Source organism: Musca domestica, unplaced genomic scaffold, assembly GCF_030504385.1.
Source record: "Musca domestica strain aabys unplaced genomic scaffold, Musca_domestica.polishedcontigs.V.1.1 27, whole genome shotgun sequence".
Lineage (NCBI taxonomy): Eukaryota > Metazoa > Arthropoda > Insecta > Diptera > Muscidae > Musca > Musca domestica.
The window spans coordinates 448,619-465,377 of record NW_026712286.1 but is presented as its reverse complement, the minus strand read 5'-3'; the positions used below and the strand labels follow the sequence as shown (position 1 = coordinate 465,377).

Below are 16,759 nucleotides of genomic sequence, written 5' to 3'. Positions count from 1 at the left end.
ATTATAATTTAAAGTTCAAAGGACTAAATATGCCGAAGCATTTGTATCTTTTAAATTCGGACTTGTATTGCCCATTTGGTGCAAAATTAATTTGAAATCAGATTAACCGATCTCGATAAAATTTAGCAAAGGTATTTCTGAGCTGCATTTGATATATTTTCCCAAATATTATTACAGAGTGCATACTACGGCTGCGGAGGACAAAAATAACAAATCGGATGAACAATATATATGGGAGCTATAGCTATATCTCAATCGATTTCGATCAAATTTGGCATACTTATTTTCAGCCCTATTTTAATGGAAGTGCAAAATTCCTTACTATTCGGGCTGATATATGGGAGCTATAGCTATATCTCAATCGATTTCGATCAAATTTGGCATACTTATTTTCAGCCCTATTTTAATGGAAGTGCAAAATTCCATACTACTCGGGCTGATATTACAAGTTTGGTGCACAATTAAAGGCAAATCGAATGAAGATACATATATGGGAGCTATATCTAAATTTTTACCAATTATTTCCAATTTCAATAGGGTTCGTCCTTTGGCCAAACAAATGCGACCTGCATTTTGTTCACAAGATTACATGGGCAGGCGGACTGACATGCATAAATCAACTCAGAAAGTGATTCTATGGAGATCCTTAAAAGTAACTATGGGTCTATCTCGCTTCCTTCTCCATGTTACAAACAAATGCACAAAGACATAATAACCTTACCACTATGTGGTGTAGGGTATAATGAAACAGTGACTTTGTTTACATTTACATTACCCAACTATGTCGTGGAATATAAAAATATAGACCTTGAATAGCAGAAAAATGAATAAATTGTTTTCGAATCGAGTGACTTCACTAGCCCTGAGTGACTTTACTGGCCCATGATCAACCATAGTGACATCTGCCGGAAGGGGTAAATTTTAAAACTTTTTAGTCTATACATTTATTTGTCTATGCTTGTAGTAGCTGCAGCGCTTGAGTTTATTGATGCCTCTTGTCTTTTTCCTCTCTACCTTGCTTAACTGTAGTTCATCTTGGTAGAGGAGTTGTGTCTGAGGGTCTAATTACTAAATTGCTACTAAATTTAAATTATTATTATTATTTTTTGTATATATATTACTATTTGGTGATTATTTTTGTTATTTATTTTTTTAGATTAATAAGCTCTTTTTATACTGTTGTATGTAAATATAAGATTTTGGTCATGTTGGCTTATTTATATTGAATTGTATGAAAATAAATGAAATGTTTACAATAAAGTTTTTCATTACAGTAAAATGCTCATGTTTGATTTATGCTCTGATCCGAGACCTGTAAGAACCTATATACAATACATTAATTTTGAAAGTTTTGTCGTGCGTAAAGATACAAGGATTTTTTTCTTAAAAAAATTCAATGCAGTGCCAACTTGTAATGTTCCCATTGTGGGAGAGGTCAGTATTACTGTACAAGACGTCAATTATTTAGTAGGGATCTAATGAAATTGTCATTGGTACTTGTATGCGGAATGTAGTTAATATTGAAGGAGGAACAAGTATTTTTTTTTTTTTTTTTAAATTTGTTTTTGGTGTATTGTCTTTGAAAATGTCAGTACTTAAAGAGTATTTTCTGTCCAATATAGATGCGGAAGTAAAATATAACTCTGATTCAGTACAATTTGTCTTGTTGATAATAAAGCAATGTATGTTTGTGAGCTAGCGTTGTTGCACTTATTAAATAACTGAATAATTTGAAATTTAGAATTTTGCATGAAACAATATATTCTTTTACATTTAGTTCAATTTCCGAAAATAGTGATCAAATTGTAAAATAGTGAAAATAAATTGTAACAAGCTTTAAAGATCTATTTGACTGAATAAAACTCTATACAGTTGTATTTTTTTCTATTTTCATCGGAAATAAATTACCGTTAAGATTGTGCCATGTGAAGTGTGAGCTTTCCCGCCTTTAAAATGAACAAAAAAGAATTCTTTAGTTAGGCATGTAAGGTTGTTGAAATTAGCTTTGTAAATCTGTGCACATGGACAAATTTAACTCAGTTCAAAAATTCAGCACAAACATTTAACCAATAGGGCTAATCGAAAAGCTTTCAAGTTTGAAATTCATCTAAATTAAGGAATTGTATAAAATACAACTACAATGCAATACAAGTAATAATGCAGTTAAGTTGAATTGCTCGCAAAAAATCAAAAATTTTGACAATCCATACAATTCCGATATGGAATTGCTTCAATAAATACATGTCTGTGATTAAACTAATACTGTCCCTGATTAGTTGGCTAGGCCATTATGTGACATAAATTTAATAGTGAAATTTCCTTGGCCCTGATCATTTGAATTATTTAATGGTACCAATGGCAATGTCTTAGCCTGTAAATTCATTTCATAAAAATCCTTATTTATTTTAAGCAGAGCCAAATAATTTAATATTCCCAATTAGATGGTACATAACAAGTTTTTACAAGAAGGAGAAAATCTTATAACAAGTTTGTATAACACCATTCTGTAACACAGTCAGTTTTAAATAGGACTTTTCCGTATCCATCAGCAATATATAATTGAATTGTATATTATTGCTTTAAACGAATACATTTGTTTGCCGCCGCTGTCCGCATTTTGATTGTTTACGATTTTATAAACAAGTTTTGCTTAGTTTTCTTCATCATTTCTTAGGATGGGTGGATCCATTGAACAAACACAAATATATGCGAACATCGAGCTGTTTGATTTACGCACACATTCACAGACATATGTTTACACGTTCGGTTTAAGTCCAAGAGGATGGAAAGAAAACTGTTTTCTTATTTCCATGCCCACCCCAAACATTTCTTTGCAGTAGATGCAAACCTAACAACAGAATAGAACAAGTGAAATGTTTACAAGGTGTGAAGAAATGTATTAAACAAAAAAGGTATATATTTAGATTTTATTGTATACAATTTAAATTAGTAATTGTTGGGAAGGCACAACGCACGATATAACTACATACAGTGAACACATTGGTCTTTCTTTCTAAATCTACGTTCGCTCCGGCCGCATAATATCCCTGGAATACTTTCTTTGTGGGTTCTGAGGCATAATTTCAAACTTCTACGTTTCCTAAAGCAATAACTTTGATACATATAAACTGTTTGTCAAATATGGAAATTCTTAATAGTAATTATTGCTCTGTTCCAGAACCTGCAAGAGTTTACTAGTTTCTTTTTCGTATTACAATTTCCTTTTTAAAAAGTTGCATATATTTTTCACTTTCACTTATATTATAGTTTCGATTTAGTACATGTCAAATAATTCATTTCCTACATAATACGATTTATGATTATGATTTTTATCCCATATATGTTTACGTTTTGGTATAGCTCGGTCCGATGTTCGGTATTTTGAAAGTTGTGCCTACATTATGTAATCACAAGCTGGATTGATTTTGGTACGCGTTTGTCTGATATTCGTTATCTTTCATGGCAGAAGAATACAAGTAAATGCATCATCGATTGGGAACATTGATATATCAAAAATGTTAGAATTTATTATTATTTTTTTTTTTTAAATAAGTAGATTTTTATAAGTTTTCTTAGACGACATTTTTCAACAAATTTCAATCATTTTTCGTTTAAAATTTTCAATTCCAAAATTGGTTTGACAATTCATTGTCCCAGCAGCTGTGCCGATGCGACTTTCGCCTCATTCTCCCAATGATTTTAGTAACATTTGTGGCGTTATTGCTGCTCGCTCGGATACCGAATCAACCAATCAACAATGAAAGTTAAAGTCAGAAAGGAAGATGCATCTAAAAAATGCTTCTCTAAAAGCAGGTCAAGTGGCAGTTATTTGGCGTAAATCATTATTTTTATAATTTGTAATAAGATTTCGAAATGTTGTGCTATTATGCTATGAAATGCTCATTTTCAGAGAATCTCAATGTTGTTAAATACTTTATATCACGCTCTACCTGTAGGCCAGATAATGAGATTATTATAGTTGAGAAAAAGAAGAACATTTTTTGCAATACAAGATTTGTCGAAGAGTTCGCAAATTGACTATTTGTTAAGAATATTTTATGACAACTTTTGAACAAATCCTAGCAATACCCCAACACTGTCGATTAACATTTCTCTCTACTATCAGATTCGTTAATTCGTTAATGGAACATTGTCAGAGACCTTAGACGGCCGATATTTTTCTGTGAGATTCGGATTTTAAATTTAGAACTGTGTAGCATTCCCCGAAGATACCCGAACGAACAACGAATGCAGGCGTTCCCATTAATGGGGGAAATGCAGTAAGCAAACGGAAACTATCAATCGTCAAGAGTGCGTGTGGCGTGTTGTTTACTGTGTGGGTGTTTATACGTAAACAATGAGTCGCCTTAGATCCCTCCGTATTCATGCAATTGATTTGATGGTTCTGCGTTGTTTTGGATATGTTGGAGGCAATCACACATCACAATGGAACACACATTCACTTGGGCCACTTGTCGTTTTCTCCATGCTCGTCGATTGCTTTGGGCTCACTCCCTCTGTGTATTTTGTACACACACTCAGTGGATGGTTGAGTCGATTCTATGGGGGTGCTAGTTGTTATGAAATCTAACGATCCTGCGCATCTCCATCCATCACGGCGTATACGTATTTGTTTATTTTGTTTGGATTTTCTTTCTCCTACTTCTCTTCTGGCAGAGGAAAAACGAATGAAAAATGCTCATGTTTGTTCTTTCCCACTCGTAATGAACATTTTGTGAATGTTGAAATATTGGAAAAAGACGAACAGAAAAGATTTGCAGAACAGAACGAAAGACGTCGTCGATCGGGAACTTGGGTTTTAATAAATTTTGGAGTGTGGGTGCAGTACGCCGCGACACGTTTACCAGTGCACATCAATTCTTTGGCTCCTCGCGTTCCCGTTGCTTCGAAAACACTTTACAGAATTGAAGAATTGTGTACATACGAACAGACATTTGGATGTGTGTTCAGTGAATCTACGTACGAATATATCGAAATGCTACATATCTACACGCACTCGAGCACTCGAGCAAATATTTTTGGAGATCGGTCTATTAAAAAAAACACACAAAAAACAAACGGCTGAATCAAACAAAGTTCCCATGCCAAAATTCATTTGTGAGACTTCAAAAAAAAAAACAACAACAAAGAATCTTTGAGACAACTTGTGACGTGTAAGTGAAATGCTGTAAACACATTACCAACTGAGCACCATGGAGTAAGTATCCATTCACATTTCGTTCCATAGCCCCATAACTTCTAGGACAAACGACCCCACAAAGTTCCTGGCTACATGGACACTTCGCCCGTGCACTTGTGCACTTGTCCCCATCGATACGCACAATTTACTTGTAATTTGGCTCACAATTAATTGCCAACATTTCGGTGGCAAATTGTCGCTGTCTTTGTGGCAATCTGGTGCATTATTCATGCCCACTTTGCACTTGCACCTTCAAAGGCACATGCCTTTGTAAAAGACAAATGGGCCTGTTAATTAAATAAATGTTTCATTGAATATTGTTTTTGTACGTTATAGCATTTGTAAGGAAGGGAACTCCGTGTCAGCGAAGCACATTGACACACACACTTATGTGTGTATGGTGTAACTGAGCAAGAAAAATCGAAGAAAAATGTTTTTCTTTAAACTCTATTCCATATGATATTGATGTACATGTCTGGTCTGGTCTTTCCAGTCTGTTAACTGATCCTTGCGTTTGACGCACCACCTACCTATCCAGAAAAACTCACAAAAACGCTCGCACATACATACAACTGGTGAAATGTGTATGGGCTAATAAAAAAGTTTATGTTTCCGCACAATCGTTTCCAACACCGCCACTCAGATCTATTCGAACGAATCCGACAGAGCAGCTAGCAAACTGCAAAATATCGGAACAACACAAATGGTTTACTTAGAACTGTATGAACAAACAACCTCCTCGTTAGGTCCATGCCTAGGCACTTTGCACACAATCCTATCTGCATCCACAAATCAGACAGGGAAATATGTCTTTTTAGAAATTGCACCAAAATTCGTGGCTGGACATATAACTGTTCATTACTCTTTTTTTTGAATATATTGCAAGACATTGGTCTGTTATTTGGAATGGAGGCCTATGTTTGTTTGGGCTATCCATTAATACATGTTCCAGTAACGTAACAATAAAAGATTGTCTACAAGAGCCAACGTTGGCCAGTAACATTATCCAGTGCTACGACATTAGTAGAAAAGCACATGTTGACAATCGAGGTCTAACTTGAGTCCAGACATGGCTTTTCTATATAGTTATAGTGGTGTTTCCTTGTCGACAAGACAAGGGAATGTTTGATTAGGGGAAAATACTATAAAGTACATCACCTATTAACAACAAAAATTTGAAGCACCCCCAAAATACCCCTACATTCCATTTTTCTTTTGTATCCTCAAGTATTTATTTGAGACATTAGAGCATCAGCTGGAGATTTTTAAACAGTCTTTTTTTGACGGATTCGAAAATTGGACACGTGGCCAGTGTACGTTCTCCCTTCTGAAGAATTAAAATTAGACATATATAAATAATTGGTCGGCATTGTAGAAATGAATATTATTAAAAGAAATACGTTTTGGGATATGCAATATTAAATACGTATAAACAAAATCTTTTTTCTTTTTAAATAAAACACGTCATGGCCATAAATTGAACTGAACATTCTATAAATCTGTCGAATGTTTGATTTGATTAAATTGTTGAAACTTTGAAGCACGCACACATATGCGCTACATTATTGGCTTGTGCCTTTGATGCTATTGAGCTATTAAATATCTAGGAAATGTTTTTTGCTTATTCGAATGTCTAAACAGCTCGAAGAAAGAACTTCCATATGGCTAACAGTACGGTCGTCAAGTGTATTTGGTATTGAAAGCATTCATAGATGGAACTGGTTGCTGTGTCTGCAAGGGAGTAGCTGAAGTATGCATGTGCCTGTGTGGATTAACCTTTTGAACTATTAACACATTTTGGGGTAACAGATGGCCAGCAGAATTCGAGTTGATTTGTCTTTTTCCGCTTACTGGCGCTAATATTTGAGACGACAGGAAAGGGAAAAAGGCGCATAGACTACGAATGATCTCAACGCTGGACACACCGAAGAGAAATAAGTGAACTTGTGGCATGCATTGACTTCGGAGAACAGGAGCGCTCGCTGTTTACACATGTATGTTTGTTTGTATGCATGATCGCTCGAAAAGTGTTGAATTTTGTAAACAGTTTTTATTGATTCCATTTCCCGGTGCTAGAAATTAATAATCCCATGATAACGGTTCCGTTGCCTCAGTTGGTACTTTTCTGCAATTTATTGTTGCTATGTTTGGCATACACGAATGAGCATTCTCCCACATACACAAGCACACACACGCACTCATACATACATACGTTCATAAAATCATGTACGAATGCCCCGATATTATTGGCCTTCTGCCAGCTATTGGCATTACGAACGTATTTCTATTCATTATTATTATTGTTGTTGTTTTTGTTATTATTGTTGGGTGATGCTGCGGCATTCTAAAGAGAGAGTCTGTTTTATTTCCTAAATGATTTTATTTCTTTTGTTTTTTTTTTCTCGCTTTCTTCAAAAAGTAATTGTTCTATTATTATATGTTTATGGAAATCCAATTACTTATCGATAATATTCAAACACATACATATACATATGCATAAAGGTTCATCTCCGTAAATCGTTAGATTGTCGAGATTTGGACAGAATTTCATTGGAATCTAGAGGAGAAAAAACCTTTGTGTTTGTTAAAAGTTAAAATGATTTACAAAAAAAAAACTCAATTTCACTAACTTCAATAATAGCAAACTTATAATCTTGCAATGTTTCATACTCAACACAATTTTTTAAGTGTCGGTCTTTTGGATACAGACTCGAAAACAGCGAAGAAATCATGGAATTTTCAATAATAGCCAACGCCCTCGATTTCGGCTAAACACAAGGCAAATATATAAACATGTACACATATATGTTTGTATATATAAATACAAATCAACGGGAAATATATATCAATATGTGTATATACCTAGGTACGTTCATATAATCAAGTAAAGCTGCGAGACGGTTTTCACTACCACACTACATGCATGTGCCCGATAGATCATCATGAGTAATACCTACGATTTGTTAGATCCCACAATCACCGATCTTTATTCCAGTCGTAATTAAAGGACCATGAATAGGCCATTGTTCTGTATGCGTTAGCAACATACATACGTTGTTGTTCTCATAAAACTACATAAATACATAGTATGTATATGTATATACCTATGTATTCTTGGGTCTGGAGAAAATTAACATTAGGCCACACGCCACATACACAAACACAAATGACCGAAATGAATGAATGAAACAATCTTCCAAAAATAAACGCAAACATAAACATACCAAACAACTAGTGCACATGCATGTGTACATTCCTATACATACTTACATACGTGTTCGGATGTATCTCGTGCCCAAGTATTCTGGATGTTATTCCAATGAAGAAGAAGAAGAAGAACGAATGACCAGAATGGAATGTATTTTTATACACTCAGCCAACCAAACCAAACACAAGAAAGGAAATTATTAGCACGGCTGGAGGCATGGTGCAAGAGTGCAGGGTGTCAATTGCCTCATTACCATGCAATGCAAATTAGCCAAACTGGATTTTTATTAGGACGATTAAACAAACAAAACAATCGTGACCCAAAGCATCTGCTATGGGACAAGTATACAGTTCGTCAACTAAAGATTTTGGTTTGGTTTTTTGAACGGATAAAAGGCTATGTGTTATTGAGACTGGTTGAAAAACACGACAGTACATTCTGTCAACGATGCCTGTCCTGTTCAAAATGGTGGTTCTATCTATCTTCTCTTGCCCACCTGACAGGTTAAGTCATTTTGTAACAAACTACCTTGGCACTTAAGGAAGTAGACCTTCGGGAACCATTAAAACCATATCCTATTGTCTAAGACAACTGACAGTTATTTTCGTTTGAGAAGACATACCTGACGGACTGTACACACATACGTATTTATGTATGTATATTTGTCTGTCGATTTAACTGATAATATTTTTTGCTACGATAATAATGAATTTATCAAAAATTTACCCAAATTGCCGTATTTAACTCACACATGAGACAAGACATTTTGTGGAAGACATTGCACGGTGTTCATTTGTGTGTACCTGTACGAAAGCGTTAGTCTAAGTTTTTAAAAGAAATTTTAAAAGTTGCAAACAGAGCACACGTTTTTGGAACAAACCGGCTTCGAATTAATCTGATTAAGGTCGTAATTTTGACCCCTATCACTTTTACGTTGAAAACTAAACTTTGATATCGGGCTAAAGCCTTTTGCATAGACAAACGTTATATCATAGGGTGCCGCAGACGAGTTTGTATTCTGTAGTTATGGACTGCAATATGTAAAAGAGCAAATTTCACAAAATCAGGAAAACTCGACCAGACAGCAAGTCCACAGCCAAAGTTGACTGCACTCGGGTAACACCCTTTTTTAGGGCAACACTGTGTTTTAGCTTTGAATGCAAAACAAAAACACACATATGTAACAAGGTATGTATGTCACATCGAACCGAACCAGATAAACATCTTAAAAAAAAAAAAAAAAAAACAAAAAATACTGTAATGATCGGTGCGGCCTTTGTTCGTGGAGAATAAAATGCGAGTTTAAATCACCAACAGCAACAATATCAAATCTAAATCTTCTTGGATCGGTTCTACACCGGACGTCACTATGAAATATGTAAGTTGAAATAATGTTTCTATTCAATGCTTTAAAGAATTAAAAGACTATGGTCGATATTGGACCCGTCCAGCTATGTGTTGTTATGTCTTTGGTAGGTGCAGCCTGTTCGGCCTCCATTGGCAATGCAGATCCAGAGAAAACTACTACCACACAAAAGCCCCACATTGTGGAGATTATGGAATCATCTTCCAGTCACAATATGGATGGCTCGTACAGTTTTCACTATCGTGGAGCTGATGGAACGTTTCGCGAAGAGACAGCAGTCGTAAAAGATGCAGGCACTGAACACCAACATCTGGAAATAACAGGAGCTTATTCCTTCTTCGACGCTGATGGAAAAGAAGTTGTGGTTCACTACAAGGCCGGGGACCGTGGTTTCGTTCCAGAAGGTAACAATATCCCCGAAGAGATATCGGCTGCCGCCAAAGCCAACAGTGAATTGCCAGCATCGACAGACATCGATGAGAGACCTAAAGAGATCCCAATTACAGCTAAAGCAAGTAGCAAACTAGCAGCATCGCCTAACATCGTTGAGGGGAGTGACGACTCGGAAGAGGACGATATGTTCAAAGAGACCCCCCAGATGCCGAAGAGGATTTATTAAAGTGAGTTAAATACATTCACACATTCAATTGAACGAACTACGTACAAGTCTAATATAACTTAACATCTTGCAGGCAAAAACATACAAATCTAAAATACCCCACAAAAAAAAAAATACAGCCTGGCAACAATTACACACACGTATTGCCACCTACATATGTGTATGTATACAGCAGCCACAAGTATTCGAAATTAACGATCAAAATCGATATGTACAAATAATTGTATAAATAAATAAAGGAATGATTCTATTATTGGAAGAGCATGGAGAAATAATACAATGATTGGTTTTTACAATTGCGCATACAGACACAGATACAGATGTGGGTACAGATACAAATACTAGAACACAAGTTCGTATTAAATACAGATATACAAGATACACATACATACACACAAACATACATTTTATGTGTTTGAGTGGATTAAAAAAAGGCTAAAACTAAATAACTAAAACTGTTCAACAGAGTCTTTTAGGAAGTTCGACCGGCTGGAGTTGCTCATTTTGTTGCGCCTGCTGCCGAGGCTGATGTGGCCGAAACCGACGGCGAACTGAGTTGTTGGCGAAAGTTGCACGGACCCATTGATTTTCGTTCTTTGATGCGTTGCTGCAGGGCCTGCAACAGTCCGATCAGGACATCGTGGTTGGGAATCTTCTTGGCGAAGAGTAGTCTCTTGACAGAATCGTCATAGGTCAGCAGGGCCACCATGTTCTGCAATAGAAACCCTTGACAAAATTCTAACAGTTTGTTGGCATTGTAAACCTACAGAGATTGAGAGAGGATTAGTACTTGGGCATTAGCTGGGTAATGTGACAGATGCAGATACCTTGGCATGAATGTACATGGCAACCACATTGTCAATGTCTATCATTTCCGAACACCTCGATTCGGTGTAGCGTAGAAGACCTTCCAATTGAAAGAAACTGGCTGCCGCCATTAACTCCAGTACGTCGGTTTTTAAGACGTCGAGGCTGGTACAGCCACCACTGTACAAGTATTGCATCACCAACTGGAAAATGTGGTAGCGGATGTCGTTTATCTGCACCGTCGGGGTGCTATTTTCGCTCAATTTCGAGCTGAGCATGCTCTGGAACCGCGGGGAAGCCGTGACCAACACAATTTTGTGACCATAGAACAGCTTGCCCTCGACCCTGCAATATAGAAATTCAAAACAGAGTCAAACACACACACACACACACTTAAAACTATAGCACCATATTTCCAACAAACCGAAATGACGCAAGAAAAAAATCTCCTGAGAATGAATTAAAAAACAAATGGAGAATAATCCAAACTGATCCCTTACTCTTGCTTACTCTTGCGATTCTAAAATAAGCTTCCTTAACTTATATCATAAGTTAATTGTTGTAAGCTCATTTATTTCATTTCATTCTTTATTCCCATGGGCTTCTCTCCTGCACCTCTTTCTGTTAACGCGGGACTTGGTCCACAATCCACTAGAAAGATTGTATTGAGTTTCTGCAATTCGTATATTTATAGAACCGCAGACTCCCTAATAATCTTTCAGTTAGGAAGTATGTCCTTTGATTAGGAAACACTGTAGAATCTCTCTATATTGTTATTAACAAAAACGAGACATTTCTTGCTGACATTTTTTACAAAAATACAAAACAATTTTGTCAGCTGGGGAGAGACGTGGGAAAATTGGTTGGTCTTATGATGCACCCGACAGGATTTTTAAATAAAATTGTTATGACTAACTTCTTCTTTTAATAATATTGTTTTCAGAACTATACTGTAGTTTCACTTATGTCTGGTATGTTGGGTTATGTTAATGCATTGACTGTGGACTTGCCTGAAGATAACGTCACTCAATTCGGGATTGTTTACGAATTTCGGGTCAATCCGGGAACTGTTGATGGGCTGTGACGGGGGCTCCATAATCGGTTTGATCTGTTGCCAGCCATAGCAGGTGGCAAAAATGTCGGCCAGCAGCAGGGTTGTGCCCTCATTCTTACTATAACGAAATATATTGAAGAGCAGGGGCAGGCACTCGCCTACAAATTGCACACTGTAGTCGTCTGGACAGACTTGAAGAAAGTCCTGCAGGAGCTGGTCTATCACGCCCTCCAGGCGTAACTCATGCGCCGCTGCCAGAGCGTGCATCCAACAATGCAGTGTCCAGGGAACACCCAGTGTTCTCAGCTCAATGGTGATATCTGAAATTAAAGATTACGAATTATTTGTGACAATACTTATCCACAAGGTCCGACGTAAATACTACCCAAATGATTGTTTTCTGCACTGTGGTACATGGCTTCCTGGAGGCTTTTGATTTGGGTTTTGCTCAGGGCCGTGGCAATTTCGCTGTTGGACAATCGTTCGGCAACGGGCCCGGCTCTGGTACTGGAACAATCGCCCTCAGCTAGCATTTCCTCCAAAGACAGTACATCCTTTGAGCCCTGCGAAATTGGCGTCGATAGAAGCTTCCTCAGCACGGACCTTTGACCATGGGCTGCTGCGACTGACATTGCACAATAACATCCCCGTTGGGCAGACCCAGCAAAACTCATTGAGTCCCTCTGCTGGGTGGAGAGAAAGGCGTTCGCTCCGTGTAGTAACAAAAGCGACACCACCTCAAGGTTACCCGATCCACATGCAACCTGCAACGGTGTCAACGTATGTTTGTCTTCACTTTGCCGGGCGCCTCCTTCTACTTTACCACCGCGCTCCAACAGGACTCGCAGAGCGGCATAATTGCCTCGACTCGCTGCAAATGTCACTGCCGTCCAGTGCTGGGTGTCGGGGTGTATGGCAGGGTAGTTGGGATTTCCAATTGCGGGTACTTCTATGTTTGGCTCGCAGCCAGCATCCAGAAGGGCTTGAACCACTACCTCATCATTGCGTATACTTGCGATCATCAATGCTGTCATCCCTGCGTGATTGAGGGTATCATAGCGTGTCGTGACAGGTAACAAGTTCGAGGCCTGGGCTAGAAGTTCAGCCCTTCCGGTCAACATTAGTTTGAAGGCCAGGGCAATGGTGGCACGCTTGCCCAGATCCGTGGAATCTTCACTTCCGTTTGAAGGCAATGCGGCGGCGTTTGCCAAATGGGGGAAGTGGGACTTCTTGGTGGTCAATTCTTCGTCGCTGCACACTGGCCGCATCGGACAATCTACGCCCGGCAGAAGGAGTCTTGCCGCTTGCATTATATCGTCTTTGTCGATCATTGCGGAATTCCTATATTCGGCATGTGCGGAGGCGACTCGAAGCCATTCGACCAATGGCGGCAACACCACATACGCTCGCTCGTAACACAATTCCTGAATGTTCTGGGTGCTGTTCGCATTGCTGTTGTTGCTATTGGCCGCTCCGGCCAATGGCTGTCCGGAGAATTCACTGTGCTCCAGCTGGGAACATCTCATAAAGTAGAAAAGCGCTGAAAGGGCAGCACTGGAGATGGCACATTGTTGGAATTTCTGCTGTGCTCTTTGGGCCAGATCCTTCAGTTCCGAAATGCTGCCAACGCAGGTTGTTAACAAACATTCCATTGCAACATTACTGCTCCCACTCGAGGAACCACTCCTATGTGTGCCCGAGCCCAATGATGTCTGACTTGCCCATCGCGGCATAGTCAACGCTCCCGAAGCTATTCGTCCTGCGTTGAGGTGTGCAAAGGGCTGCAGAAGACCCCACATATCACCAGATAGCGATATTGCATGTTCCAGAGCGGCAGCTGTCAACTGTTGGCTTGAGTCGGCGGGAAAACATTGAAGTAGTATTTCCTCCAGGAGATTTTCCATGCCTGCACAAAGGTACACAGCGGCGTATTCGTGGATGAATTTTCCTAACCTGGAGTCAGTCATCCATCGATGGAATCTTCCCACTGACAACTGTATGCCAGCTCGAGATGATTTGCTTTGTTTTAGCGCACTGTCACCCGGCACCGCGAACATGGCAGCCGCACGAAGGCACGCCTTTATACACACATACGTATTTATGTATGTATATTTGTCTGTCGATTTAACTGATAATATTTTTTGCTACGATAATAATGAATTTATCAAAAATTTACCCAAATTGCCGTATTTAACTCACACATGAGACAAGACATTTTGTGGAAGACATTGCACGGTGTTCATTTGTGTGTACCTGTACGAAAGCGTTAGTCTAAGTTTTTAAAAGAAATTTTAAAAGTTGCAAACAGAGCACACGTTTTTGGAACAAACCGGCTTCGAATTAATCTGATTAAGGTCGTAATTTTGACCCCTATCACTTTTACGTTGAAAACTAAACTTTGATATCGGGCTAAAGCCTTTTGCATAGACAAACGTTATATCATAGGGTGCCGCAGACGAGTTTGTATTCTGTAGTTATGGACTGCAATATGTAAAAGAGCAAATTTCACAAAATCAGGAAAACTCGACCAGACAGCAAGTCCACAGCCAAAGTTGACTGCACTCGGGTAACACCCTTTTTTAGGGCAACACTGTGTTTTAGCTTTGAATGCAAAACAAAAACACACATATGTAACAAGGTATGTATGTCACATCGAACCGAACCAGATAAACATCTTAAAAAAAAAAAAAAAAAAAAACAAAAAATACTGTAATGATCGGTGCGGCCTTTGTTCGTGGAGAATAAAATGCGAGTTTAAATCACCAACAGCAACAATATCAAATCTAAATCTTCTTGGATCGGTTCTACACCGGACGTCACTATGAAATATGTAAGTTGAAATAATGTTTCTATTCAATGCTTTAAAGAATTAAAAGACTATGGTCGATATTGGACCCGTCCAGCTATGTGTTGTTATGTCTTTGGTAGGTGCAGCCTGTTCGGCCTCCATTGGCAATGCAGATCCAGAGAAAACTACTACCACACAAAAGCCCCACATTGTGGAGATTATGGAATCATCTTCCAGTCACAATATGGATGGCTCGTACAGTTTTCACTATCGTGGAGCTGATGGAACGTTTCGCGAAGAGACAGCAGTCGTAAAAGATGCAGGCACTGAACACCAACATCTGGAAATAACAGGAGCTTATTCCTTCTTCGACGCTGATGGAAAAGAAGTTGTGGTTCACTACAAGGCCGGGGACCGTGGTTTCGTTCCAGAAGGTAACAATATCCCCGAAGAGATATCGGCTGCCGCCAAAGCCAACAGTGAATTGCCAGCATCGACAGACATCGATGAGAGACCTAAAGAGATCCCAATTACAGCTAAAGCAAGTAGCAAACTAGCAGCATCGCCTAACATCGTTGAGGGGAGTGACGACTCGGAAGAGGACGATATGTTCAAAGAGACCCCCCAGATGCCGAAGAGGATTTATTAAAGTGAGTTAAATACATTCACACATTCAATTGAACGAACTACGTACAAGTCTAATATAACTTAACATCTTGCAGGCAAAAACATACAAATCTAAAATACCCCACAAAAAAAAAAATACAGCCTGGCAACAATTACACACACGTATTGCCACCTACATATGTGTATGTATACAGCAGCCACAAGTATTCGAAATTAACGATCAAAATCGATATGTACAAATAATTGTATAAATAAATAAAGGAATGATTCTATTATTGGAAGAGCATGGAGAAATAATACAATGATTGGTTTTTACAATTGCGCATACAGACACAGATACAGATGTGGGTACAGATACAAATACTAGAACACAAGTTCGTATTAAATACAGATATACAAGATACACATACATACACACAAACATACATTTTATGTGTTTGAGTGGATTAAAAAAAGGCTAAAACTAAATAACTAAAACTGTTCAACAGAGTCTTTTAGGAAGTTCGACCGGCTGGAGTTGCTCATTTTGTTGCGCCTGCTGCCGAGGCTGATGTGGCCGAAACCGACGGCGAACTGAGTTGTTGGCGAAAGTTGCACGGACCCATTGATTTTCGTTCTTTGATGCGTTGCTGCAGGGCCTGCAACAGTCCGATCAGGACATCGTGGTTGGGAATCTTCTTGGCGAAGAGTAGTCTCTTGACAGAATCGTCATAGGTCAGCAGGGCCACCATGTTCTGCAATAGAAACCCTTGACAAAATTCTAACAGTTTGTTGGCATTGTAAACCTACAGAGATTGAGAGAGGATTAGTACTTGGGCATTAGCTGGGTAATGTGACAGATGCAGATACCTTGGCATGAATGTACATGGCAACCACATTGTCAATGTCTATCATTTCCGAACACCTCGATTCGGTGTAGCGTAGAAGACCTTCCAATTGAAAGAAACTGGCTGCCGCCATTAACTCCAGTACGTCGGTTTTTAAGACGTCGAGGCTGGTACAGCCACCACTGTACAAGTATTGCATCACCAACTGGAAAATGTGGTAGCGGATGTCGTTTATCTGCACCGTCGGGGTGCTATTTTCGCTC

General features: G+C 38.6%; 4 protein-coding genes across 6 annotated transcripts; 2 read left to right on the top strand and 2 right to left on the bottom strand.

Moving 5' to 3' along the window:
- The first annotated feature begins 9,628 nt into the window (after nt 1-9,628).
- On the top strand, nt 9,629-10,673 carry LOC131800453 (larval cuticle protein 65Ag1-like). 2 transcript variants are annotated; one of them, XM_011298113.3, is made up of 3 exons: nt 9,629-9,786; nt 9,860-10,394; nt 10,467-10,673. In XM_011298113.3, the coding sequence occupies exons 1-2, from the start codon at nt 9,778-9,780 to the stop codon at nt 10,391-10,393; spliced, it is 543 nt and encodes a 180-aa protein (XP_011296415.1). In that variant the 5' UTR covers nt 9,629-9,777; the 3' UTR covers nt 10,394; nt 10,467-10,673. The 2 variants fall into 2 exon arrangements, with proteins under 2 accessions (XP_011296415.1, XP_058980087.1); XM_059124104.1 differs by lacking the exon at nt 10,467-10,673 and having other exon boundaries at nt 9,860-10,396.
- A 166-nt stretch (nt 10,674-10,839) lies between these two features.
- Nucleotides 10,840-14,483, bottom strand: LOC131803135 (ankyrin repeat and BTB/POZ domain-containing protein 3-like). The gene is made up of 5 exons (XM_059124210.1): nt 14,454-14,483; nt 12,640-14,398; nt 12,211-12,574; nt 11,221-11,545; nt 10,840-11,156 (listed from the first exon to the last, which is right to left on the bottom strand). The coding sequence occupies exons 1-5, from the start codon at nt 14,481-14,483 to the stop codon at nt 10,893-10,895; spliced, it is 2,742 nt and encodes a 913-aa protein (XP_058980193.1). The 3' UTR covers nt 10,840-10,892.
- Nucleotides 14,484-14,926: 443 nt separating this feature from the next.
- Nucleotides 14,927-15,971, top strand: LOC131803092 (larval cuticle protein 65Ag1-like). 2 transcript variants are annotated; one of them, XM_059124101.1, is made up of 3 exons: nt 14,946-15,084; nt 15,158-15,692; nt 15,765-15,971. In XM_059124101.1, exons 1-2 carry the CDS (start codon nt 15,076-15,078, stop codon nt 15,689-15,691), a joined length of 543 nt encoding a protein of 180 aa, XP_058980084.1. In that variant the 5' UTR covers nt 14,946-15,075; the 3' UTR covers nt 15,692; nt 15,765-15,971. The 2 variants fall into 2 exon arrangements, with proteins under 2 accessions (XP_058980086.1, XP_058980084.1); XM_059124103.1 differs by lacking the exon at nt 15,765-15,971 and having other exon boundaries at nt 14,927-15,084; nt 15,158-15,694.
- A 166-nt stretch (nt 15,972-16,137) lies between these two features.
- On the bottom strand, nt 16,138-16,752 carry LOC131803093 (ankyrin repeat and BTB/POZ domain-containing protein 2-like). The gene is made up of 2 exons (XM_059124105.1): nt 16,519-16,752; nt 16,138-16,454 (listed from the first exon to the last, which is right to left on the bottom strand). Exons 1-2 carry the CDS (start codon nt 16,693-16,695, stop codon nt 16,191-16,193), a joined length of 441 nt encoding a protein of 146 aa, XP_058980088.1. The 5' UTR covers nt 16,696-16,752; the 3' UTR covers nt 16,138-16,190.
- Nucleotides 16,753-16,759: the final 7 nt, after the last annotated feature.

What these genes read in the sequence shown, in the direction of transcription:
- LOC131803093 (XM_059124105.1), bottom strand. Translation starts at nt 16,695, where the DNA reads ATGCAATACTTGTACAGTGGTGGCTGTACCAGCCTCGACGTCTTAAAA. An exon ending in CCATGTACATTCATGCCAAG is followed by an intron (nt 16,455 to 16,518) that starts GTATCTGCATCT and finishes CAATCTCTGTAG; the next exon opens with GTTTACAATGCCAACAAACT.
- LOC131803135 (XM_059124210.1), bottom strand. Translation starts at nt 14,483, where the DNA reads ATGTCTTCCACAAAATGTCTTGTCTCATGT. An exon ending in CAAAATGTCTTGTCTCATGT is followed by an intron (nt 14,399 to 14,453) that starts GTGAGTTAAATA and finishes TTATTATCGTAG; the next exon opens with CAAAAAATATTATCAGTTAA. An exon ending in TGCAGAAAACAATCATTTGG is followed by an intron (nt 12,575 to 12,639) that starts GTAGTATTTACG and finishes CTTTAATTTCAG; the next exon opens with ATATCACCATTGAGCTGAGA.